We start from the raw sequence: 10,519 nt of genomic DNA, 5'->3' as shown, positions 1-10,519 counted from the left end.
CTATACAAAAAAAATGTCTGTAGAATGGCTGACTGAGAAGTCTTTCAATATCATCAGTGTAATTAATCCACAGCGTGACTTTCATTTTCCATATTTATTTTATAAAACATTTTAAATACATACATACAAGAGTCTAAAAACATCAAAGGATACAGAATTTTATACAGGGTGCTTGAAACTAGAACTAGTTTATTTTTTTATTCACACAGGCCATTGCAAAGCTGTTCTTCATTGTGTAATGTTGACTTGCCTCTGGAAGTGTATGCCACTGTCTAACTTGGCTCCGTTTCTTAATTAAAGTTTAAAAAATATATTAACTAGAAAAGGTTAATTGTTTTTGCTTCATAAATCAAAATGAGACTTAATAGCCTTTATGGCTTTCCTCTCACTCAATAAAGATCCATAAAATAGCCACATTCCAAGAGAGGTTTCTTGTGTGAATGGGTCAGGAGTGAAAAACTCATAGGGGTGAAATTGGTACGACCAAAAATCCGACATTGATTAAAATCAGGTTTGGGGTAGAGAACCTCTTAGTACACCAAGTGGCTATGTTCTTTTCTGTACACCTTCATAAACAATACTGCACCAGAGCACCACTGTATTTATGAAGGAAAAACCATGTGAAATGTTAGCAGCTTACAGATGACTGTAATTAAGAAATGGGTAGCTCAAGTGTGGCCTTAAGCACCAACAAAACGCTCCACGCTCCGAGACCGAGAGGGGTTAAGAGGAGTTCGCGCCCTGAGAGTCGCCCGCTCCCATGGCGATACTGTGTTTGTCAGTCAGGGTCTTCACAACAGTTGCCGCAGGTGACTGCAGAACTTTCCGGGAGAGTCTCATCCTCCCGTCTGTGGGGTCGCGCCCAAAGTACTTCACCTGCGGGCAAAACCTTCCTCAATGAGCTTGAGTTTCTCTTAATGGTTGTACCCGACACTCACCGAACACAAGTTGATCACAGAGAAACGCAATAAACTGCAGTTTCTGCTGTCTCCCTGAGGCAGTCCCTGGGACCCACTCTCCTCTTCAGCATGATTGTTTTAATTGTTTTTTGCTCTTAAACACTTGCAGAACTCAGGTTAAATAGAAAACTAAAAAAAAAAAAACTCCCAAGTCTTCAGGAGCTGAATGTCATTTGAGAGTTTAATTAAATACATAATTAGTTCACTCAGGGGATTAATGAATAACTAAAGAACAAGAAAAACCCGGTGTGCCTCATAAACTGGGTTTGGGAAACAATGAACTACAAATTCCACTTGTTGTAAAGTTCTAGAATTAAAGTACAATAGAATGGTAAAAATTATAGACAAAAACACATGAATACACAAACCTAAATAAATCAATCCCATTCAAACGTATGATAATCTAGTATTTTCTCAAATAAGTCATTATGGGGCTGTGAAGGGCTTTTCAGAATGAGAAAAGGCAAACTAATTCCACATTCAACACCCATACCGTGAAACCATTCCCTTAGTTTTCCCAAACTAATGAAGACAATTGAAGACGTGCATTTAAAAAACAATCTGTGAACCATCTGAAAAGTGTACGAGTGGCAGTAGTGGACTCTCTGCTGCTGCTGCTTACCTGGATTTGTTGGCCAACATCAAGTCCCAGAGCACTCGGATGTCTGATCTGAAACACACACACACACACACACACACACACACACCATTATTTTTTATTCAAGTGCCTATCCAAACTGTACTGGCAGTCTGTATTCTGTAATATAATGTACTGACCAATAAGCAGACAGCATTGTAGCATTCCATTATAGAACAACATCCAATACTACAATAATATTACAATAATACTGTATTGGCTGCAGGTCTCCAACCGTGCACAGCTTAGATGGGATTATGAATATTTTATTGGCTTTTCAACGGGACAGTATGCTTTATATGAAAATAAAATGATGTCCGATGTGTTAATTAGATTAAATCTGGTCAGTTAAAGTGTAGACACTTACCCTCTTGTGGTCCAGCTGAGAATTGTGGAGTAGCACAGCACTCATATTAGGATATAACTTGACCATGACTCCAATATCTCTGTAGGGGAGGAAGAGACCAGACATAATATAATTTTTTTTTTCTTTCAATATAGGTAGAAATAGATACAAATAACCTAACATGCACTGCAGCCTGCTCTGGTGTTTGTGTACGTGCTTTACCATCTCAGGCACGCATAGACTCACCTGATTTCGGTGATGGTGGCTGTGTACACAGCCCCAAACTCCAGCTGCTCCTCTTGCTGGAAGACAGGGGACACTGGATTACTGGGCATCTTAACTGTTTAGCGGGTGTTTCTGTATTAAGCCTTCACATTAGCTAGGATTGGAGTTACCCTTTTTTATTTATCAATCCTAAAAACTTTGAACTGTCCCTTTAACACATTAGAAATGAAATCAATAAAAATAAATAATGATAGCACTAACACAACAACCCCCTCCCACTACCCCTACCAATAAATTAATTTATCCATCTAATGCTGGAGTCCAGCCCTGTTGCCGGAGAGCCACAGTCCTCTAGGTTTTATAGTTACTTTAAGCCAATGTTGATTAATCGATGAAGCTCAATAATTGAGTCAATTAAGTCATTAAAGACTTGGATTAATAAATAATTTACTCTTCCAGGACCAGGCTTTGACACCACTGACTTAATTTAATAACAAAGGTGATTAGAGTAACTTACACATACATGCATACATACATATTCACCCACGATTAACTCCTTTAGAATGAAATGCATTCTCTCATTCAGGGTTAGCTGAACCAGTCTGAGTAAAGACTCAAAAGACATCTGTGCCCCATTGGAAACATTAATGAGATTTCACTCTGAGCCTGTTTAATCCAAAACCTCTCATCACAACCCCGGTCCAAGGCTATCTGCGCCACCCCCTCGGTTGGATCTCATGCACTTGCCAAAATCCAGACTGAAAAAAGTAGTAGTATTGATAGACATGACATTAATACAAACACATCTACAGCCAGTTTTACTTACATCGTCTTTACAGATGTCAGTGATGAAGTCCTGGGCTTCATGCATGGCAGCGGGAGTGGGCGCAAACACAGAGAACGTCTCCTCGTCCACTTGGCTGATTGTAACGCCTGTCCGCCGGGAGAAAGACGATTTTAACACCATACAAGAGGTTTGCTTCTGGACATTGACCACTTTTGGAACCCAGACCGCAACATAGTCAAGAACACTAAGTGGTGACTATTTTTATTTATGGCTCTTTGACCTTTTGTGTTTTCTATCTGAACAGTTATCCTTGAGAAAAATATCCAAGAATAGGAAAGAATCCCTATTGGTTTTGAAAGAAGAAAGGGATTAAAGAGGTCTAAGGTGAAGGCAGGCCTCTCACATACTCTCACCTGTTTCTGCTTGTAGTTTCCGGAGGTTATACCCCCCTGGCCCAACGAATCTGGCTCGCTTCGAGATAGGAACCCTGACGTTCTCTGAAATGACAATATGAATCTGTCAAGCACAGGATTAAAAAGAAACATACAAAAACAAACAAACAAAACTTTGTCCTAAAACTAAAAGAAACAGATTTCCGTCATACCTACTACGGGCCCATTCTCCTTCCTGTTTAGCCTGGGTTTTGCAATCGCCTTGTTCATTATGGCCAATATCTCCCTCTTAGCCACTGGAAGATATAATAAATAAAACAGCATTAATACACAAGCACAAATTAATAATAGTGCCAAATATTATATCTTGCGGGGATTGATTTATATTTGCCGAAATATACCTGTAGCTTGTTGAATAGCTTCCATGACAATTTTCAGTGGCAATCCAGGAATCTTTATATCCGCCTGGGAAAAACATAATAAAAATATTGTTTACAATATAGTTATTTTATTTTATTTTATATGACTATACTCAGAAATTCTTCCTCATGATACAATTTATTTAAAAAGGCAACATTTCTTGGCGAATAAGGGAAAGAATTCTAGTTACCTGTAAAGCTGTAATTCCCTTGTTTGTTCCCGCCATTTTGAAATCCATATCTCCATTGTAATCCTCTATTCCCTGTCGATAAAAAAACATCGGAAGAAACAGTGAAAACGTCAAATACTGATGGGTAAATTGGTAAATCATTCAAAATGTTAAGTGCACAAACACAATGGGAAAGATAAGGAAATGAGGATAAGCAAAGATATGCAATTTATGAGTGGGCAGACAAGTCAAATTCAGCTCATGATTTGGATAAAGAAATATAAGAAACTCAAGAGTTCAGGGACACCAAATTGCACTTTAGGCAGCGTAGTATTTAAATTACTCTCAGTGTTGCACATCCTTTGTTTAGACCAGTGTATATTTAATATCACAAACAATGGGGGAAAAGTGTTGTACGATGTAAACAGCTGAAAAACCCACCAGAATGTCAGTGAGAATCCTGTAATCCTCCACTTCAGAGGGCTTCTCTGGGTTTGGCTTTGAAATGAGGCCGATGGCGACACCAGCGACAGCAGACGAGATCGGCACACCTGAAATAGACAATCCAAAGCCTTCCAATGACTTCCTCCCTGAAGGAAGCACTATTAGAATATATTATGCAATATAAATGTAATTGCAGATGCTGGAAACTGAACTAAATAAGAGATAACAAATATTTCTTGCAGCGTCTTCTACAAAGAACCCAAAACGTGCTTCCAACCTTAGCTGCACTCCATTACCGACAGATTTCACAACTTGAATGCATTTCAAACTAATTTGACGTATACCTGCATCCATTAAAGCCAGGCTCCCACCACAGGCTGAGGCCATAGAAGAGGATCCTATGGAGAAAAAGGTTATAGTATCAGCTTAGTAACTGTAACAGCTTACATTACTCCTAACCATTGTATCCAAGAAGTATAACGGGCACACATCACTCACCATTGGACTCCAACACTTCGGACGTGACTCTTATCGTGAAAGGGAAGTCTTTGGGAATGATTGGTTTCAAGGACTTCTCCGCTAAGGCCCCTGTATTGACAATAGGAATGAATTCAACCTGAAGTCACATAAATTGCAACAGGAAGACTATTTGGCTCAACGTCTCTATTTTTCTGTCAGACTCACCATGGCCGAGCTCTCTCCTGTTGATGCCACCCATTTTGCCAATCTCATTGGTGGCGTAGGGGGGAAACTGAAATACAAGCAAAGGATGGTCCAATGGGTTAATATTTCAAGAGATTTGCATGCATGATGAAACACCTATAAACACAGTGTTTCCAGTGACATGCTGCCTTGAGGATGTTATGTATGTTCACAATGGAAATCCAAAAGCTTATTGGTTGATTCAGAGCTGTGGATCAGCGTAGCTGTGCAGCGGCAGCAGATGTAGCAGAGGTACAAGGTGTAGGAGATTGTAATGGCTGGGATCAAAGCACACACACAAAGGACCACAAAACTCACCTCATAGTGCAACATGAAATTCTTGTCTTTGACTCCACTGTTTAAAAGCAAGAAAGCACAGAGACACAAGGGTATTTTACACATTTTTGGAACAAGACAATGATATTGGAGAGTGAAATATAAAACATACACGCAAAACATAAATCCATTTATTTTCTCATGTTCTAGTGTGAGCCCTTTTTCGCTACAATTCTGAACGAGGGCATCATAACTTTGTAAAACATCAAAATCAGTTCACCCGTTATCTACTCAGACTGACTTGGACATGACTTGGTCTGAACACTGGTAGTGAGAGAAATATCCCTGATTCTAGAGAGCTTAATATATAAGCACATTATTTTATCAGTCAGCCAGACTGAAGTCCAGGGTTGGAGATCTGTGTTTTACAGAAGTAAATTAAAAATAAAATAAAAATAAATTAAAAATAATAATATATATATTCATACCTTACAGCTGAAGTGATCAGGTCAGTTTTAATACTTGATTCTATAGAGTCGAATGTCACTGTGCAAAGAACCTTCGAGAAGAAAAGAAAAAAAAAAAAAACAATGAACTAAGAAAAAACTCAGTAAGGAAGCACACACACACAAACTGTTTTAAAATGATGTGCATTAACAATGTATCTGTGAACACCAATGGCCTTCTTAGGAGAGGAATGTTCCATTGCAGCCTGTTTCAGTATTCCCTAAATCTGCTCTTTTCGTTAACTATTACCCCAGATTCACAGATCCCTACTACATTCCTCTGTTGCCTGTAGCCAAACTGACAAGGTGTCATAATTTGTCTTTGGGAAAGTAGACATTTCCATCTATAAATATGCAAAAACCTTAAATCCAAACTGTGAATAGCCTCACCTGAGTTTGTCCCCTTTGAAACAGGGCAGATCCATGAAGGGGCTTTAAGATGTCCACCTCACAGGAAATGTTCCTCAGAGACGTCAAGTCCCTTCCATCGCACCTAAACAATGGGGCACTGTGCTCAATTTCTACTTTTCAACTTCCACAGGAAAAAAGGATGAGATCCTCACTTCTCTGAATGCTTAAGTACTACAAAAGGATGAATTTCCAGATGGAGAGATCGCTCTGTTACAGTCACAATTTACTCTACAGAAAATGGAAAACCCTATTCCCGTACAGTGCAGTGAACAGGAAGCTCACCTTCTGTATTCATTCAGAACTAAATTTCGGAAAGTCTCCTTGGAAACGGTGTTAAAGGCTTCCATCACCTCGTATGGGTCGGCTTCGGGATATTTTTCTGCGGAATTGAATGGGTTTTAAATGGGGGAAAAATTTTATAAAACCAGTATGTATAGCAAATATTGAGTGTTGCGTTTCATTGAAGGCCAGTCTGGTACAGCCAATTAACCCTACACAGATTTCCATTAAATGCTGAAACTAGATAACGCATAACTCTCTTACCTTTTATCTGCTCCTCCGTGTCCAGACGGATTTTGTTAACAGCTTCATCTCTTGAAATCTGTTGGACAGATTGTGTTAATGCGCGACTATCAGAACAGCAATTCAACAGTTTTGTTGTGCTGGGTTTGTTTTATTCAGCCCAAAAACCATTCTCGCTTACTTTGTCATGGGTGAAGTCTGTGAAAACTGCATAGATCTTTTCTGAGGCCAGCCTGAAAGTAGAAGTAGTTTGGGATCAATGCATTTTGAAATGCTTCGTGTATGAAAGCAGGCCTCAAAACCAATGGAATGCTGGGTAATATCAACCAGACTTGACTTACTGTCTTGCATATTGCACCATCTCAACAGGGGCAGCAAAGAGTTTGGCGGGGGTGCGCTTGGACACTTTCTGTTCCCTCATCATCTGCTGGATGGCGAGAATGATCTGTTGGGTATGTTTCACTCCCAACTTGATGGCGTGGCAGAAATCTTGCTGCAGCACGTTCTCCGCTGCAGCCTCCATCATGACTGCATACACATAGGGAGCGATTGGGATGAGTTAAAGTAAATGTCATCTGGTGTGCCACCGGGTTCTGGAGTGCCACCGTTTTCCAACCCAGCGTAAACCCATCTCCAAATGTAGGTAGCCATGGTGGCTGATATGAACATTCTGGGGGTGAGCTGCTCTACTCACCCACTTGGCTGTGCAGGGCTCCAGCGATCACCAGGTTTAAAGTGCTGGAAGCCATCTCCATCCGGGTCGGGTTCACCAGAAACTCTCCGTCAACCAGACCCACACGCACTGCCCCTGAAAACCGCAGGACACACGGGCCACATTTAGAATCACTGGCTTGTAATCATTAAGAGGATGTGGGTATGCTTACTTTGCTATTTGTTGCGCTAACTATTCCAGCAAAAACGACCCCTGAAAAGACACTGTACAGGTGGCTTAGTAAAGAATTATCCAAGAAGAAGTAATAATAATACAATTCAATAGTCAATTGTTGTTTGCAGATGCTAATTAAAAAGTAAATAACCAGTAAGTCAACAAGAGAAGTTCAATACTGTTTTGGTAAATCACCATGGTGCAGCGCCTTTTTACTTCCCCAGTGTCATTTCCTGAGGCTTTTAAGAAGCTTAAATAGCTTGTGGAAAAATACATTAAATGTCTTAATGCTTAAAAATAAATGGATTCTTACATACTCAGTACACCCCTGACACTCTATTTTCACAAAAGCATACTCACTCTGCAGTCCTCAAATAAATATGTTTTATCTCCAGTTTACTCACCAATGGGTCCATTCCATGGGATGTCCGAGAGTGCAAGGGCCGCAGAAGCTATGGGAATACAAAGAACAATCATGCTTTAAAATGGACTGAAGGAGAGGAGAGTCCCAGAGGTTATGCAGGATTATGGGTAGCATTAAAAATGGCTCTTCTCACCTCCATTAATGGCAAGTACATCAGGGTCATTCACCCCGTCAACGGCCAACAGGTTACACAGGATCTTGTAATGAAAAATAAAGTGGACAAATTAAATATGCGTATATACACATTAGGGAACACAACTTCTGCAAAATAACATGCTAAACATTGGATGGACCCAGCTCCATTTAAGTAACTTATCTAAACATACCTCCACTGCAGTGTAACATTTGCAGCACTTTTTGTTTGCAATGGGGAGGTTACAGAATGAACACTTGTCAGCAGAAAGAAGCCTGGACCCAGACTAGTGCAGAGGAGCAGGCGTTCAATTAGGCGTGCAGGTTAGAAAGCCTCTGTTCTGGGCCTACCTGTGTGTCATAGAAATAGCCAGCAGGAAACAGCGGCCTGATGGAGCGATCTGAAATGAAAACAAGCGAGATGATAGACTGGCCAACTACACAACCGTGGATACTCTTTGTCGTTCAGACTAAACACTGAGTCCGAAGCTCTGTGGTCATAAGAACAGTAACTGAGTTAAGGAGGGCAGAGAAGTGATGTTCCCTCACCGATCAGTCTGCTGGTGAGAATTTCACTATCTGTCGTTCCCAGCTCCCTCCTCAGGTAATTAGTGGGGATTCTCCCGGCTGCTGCAGCTTTCTGTCGGTAATCCACCTGACAAAGACACAGAAACATCAGCAACAATCTGTAAGAACAAAACCCAGACAGCTCACACATGGACATCTCCAGTACTGGGCCAGCCAAGGGCATAAAAACAATGCACACAGAAAGAAAAAAATAATACTATGCAGCAATAAAACACTGTGATACTTACTACTAGTGGCATAAACTGTGAGGATGTTGGCTTAGTTTTACTGACAGCTGTCACCATCACAGATGTGTCTCCAAGCTGCAATAGAAAACAGTGCATTTAATACAAATAATTGGTATTGTTTGCTTGTAATCATGTGCATCTATCAAGTGAGTACAGGTCCTATAATGACAACTGCAGGGACCAGAGAGTTACAGGGTTTTGTGTCTTTTATTAAATATGTGCTATCAGTTATTTCAATGGTATTTGATTAGCAGAGCACAATTCATTCTTCTGTCTTGGCCTCCAGTCATTTCCTAGTACAAATCCTTCAATTAATGATTACATCAATTGTAAAACTATCAAATTAACTATTCATATTCCTATCTGAAGAAAGCATTCAAGCAATTAAGAGCTTGAGGTGGAAAACTAGTTTAAGGCCCTGTTGTTCATGGGCAATGGAATAAAAGGTAATTAGAGAAAAACTGAAATTGTGTTTTGTTGATTACCTGCACTACAGCACAGCCATCAGCAAATCTGGCCAGCTTCCCTGTGGAGATCTCGAGTTTTCTGTACAACAGGTGACAGGTTTATTAATGCACAGGAGGTCATGGCAAGCAAATGTGCAAGAAATATAAGATTTAATAGACTTAATAACAGTGGCGTTAGTGCCACATCTATTCAGGAGACTGCCAGCAATAGACACAATGCGTTTTAGTAAAGCCCCAGAAAAATGCACACACGAAACATTCACACATATCCAATTGGTAACGCTTTTATTGTACCTTTCGTTTCTTGTTGACTATGTTACTTATTAAAAAGTATGTATTTTTGGATCTGAAGCTACTGACAACACAAAAAGTGATTCAGAACAGAAAAGAGGTTCAAAGAAACACAACGTCATTGTGGGTGCAAGTTTTGCGGGTATGACAATAGATCGCAAATAATTTAGCTTACTGTAGTACTGAATTGTACGGGTGGCAGGGACAGTCATTAAGAGCGAAGTCTCCTCACCTTTCTCCTATATCCACTCCGACTTTCCCCACGGCGCCGTGGCTCTTCCAGATGCTCTGATGGCAGCCCCTGCCATGAGTCCGAGCCACTCGGGACCCCAGGCCGAGCAAGTGTCTCATGGTGGGGTAGCGAGTTGAGAAAAGCTCTGAATGGCAAAGCAGCCTGATTAAACCAGTGCTGCAGGTACTGTAGGCTGACATGACACTTTCTGACGTAGGGCAGTGGGCGGGGCAACGTCCGAGCGTAACATCTCATTGGATGCTCGCAGTGCACGCGGATGAGGGAAATATGAGTCACGGCAGTTTCGGTTTCCTGTCACAGGTAGTTACAATGATTTCTTCAACTTTTTTGTTAAAAAATATATTATTAAGTAATATGGAGAACCTTTTGATCTATTTAGACATACCCTCTGCCATATTTTAAAAGACTGACATATGCAGATATAAATAATGTAATTTCTAAATCGATGTTGTATA

General features: G+C 40.4%; 1 protein-coding gene across 1 annotated transcript; it reads right to left on the bottom strand.

Moving 5' to 3' along the window:
• Positions 1-79: 79 nt before the first annotated feature.
• Positions 80-10,266, bottom strand: pnpt1 (polyribonucleotide nucleotidyltransferase 1). Its single transcript, XM_066696877.1, has 28 exons — positions 10,044-10,266; positions 9,539-9,599; positions 9,054-9,128; positions 8,788-8,893; positions 8,590-8,639; positions 8,240-8,303; positions 8,087-8,134; positions 7,491-7,604; positions 7,138-7,324; positions 6,978-7,029; positions 6,818-6,875; positions 6,557-6,653; positions 6,254-6,356; positions 5,846-5,916; positions 5,400-5,436; positions 5,064-5,130; positions 4,878-4,967; positions 4,724-4,777; positions 4,377-4,486; positions 3,957-4,028; positions 3,748-3,811; positions 3,559-3,642; positions 3,368-3,451; positions 2,994-3,100; positions 2,189-2,244; positions 1,964-2,042; positions 1,582-1,629; positions 80-876 (listed from the first exon to the last, which is right to left on the bottom strand). Exons 1-28 carry the CDS (start codon positions 10,241-10,243, stop codon positions 724-726), a joined length of 2,391 nt encoding a protein of 796 aa, XP_066552974.1. The 5' UTR covers positions 10,244-10,266; the 3' UTR covers positions 80-723.
• Positions 10,267-10,519: the final 253 nt, after the last annotated feature.

Source organism: Amia ocellicauda, chromosome 23 (genome assembly GCF_036373705.1).
Source record: "Amia ocellicauda isolate fAmiCal2 chromosome 23, fAmiCal2.hap1, whole genome shotgun sequence".
Lineage (NCBI taxonomy): Eukaryota > Metazoa > Chordata > Actinopteri > Amiiformes > Amiidae > Amia > Amia ocellicauda.
The sequence above is the reverse complement of the archived record's forward strand: the minus strand, read 5'-3'. Positions and strand labels throughout refer to the sequence as shown.

Coding starts and splice junctions, on each gene's coding strand:
- pnpt1 (XM_066696877.1), bottom strand. CDS start 10,243: ATGTCAGCCTACAGTACCTGCAGCACTGGTTTAATCAGGCTGCTTTGC. Junction 9,129..9,538: donor ATGGCTGTGCTGTAGTGCAG/GTAATCAACAAA, acceptor TTTCTATTGCAG/CTTGGAGACACATCTGTGAT. Junction 5,917..6,253: donor TTCAAAGGGGACAAACTCAG/GTGAGGCTATTC, acceptor TTCTTCTCGAAG/GTTCTTTGCACAGTGACATT.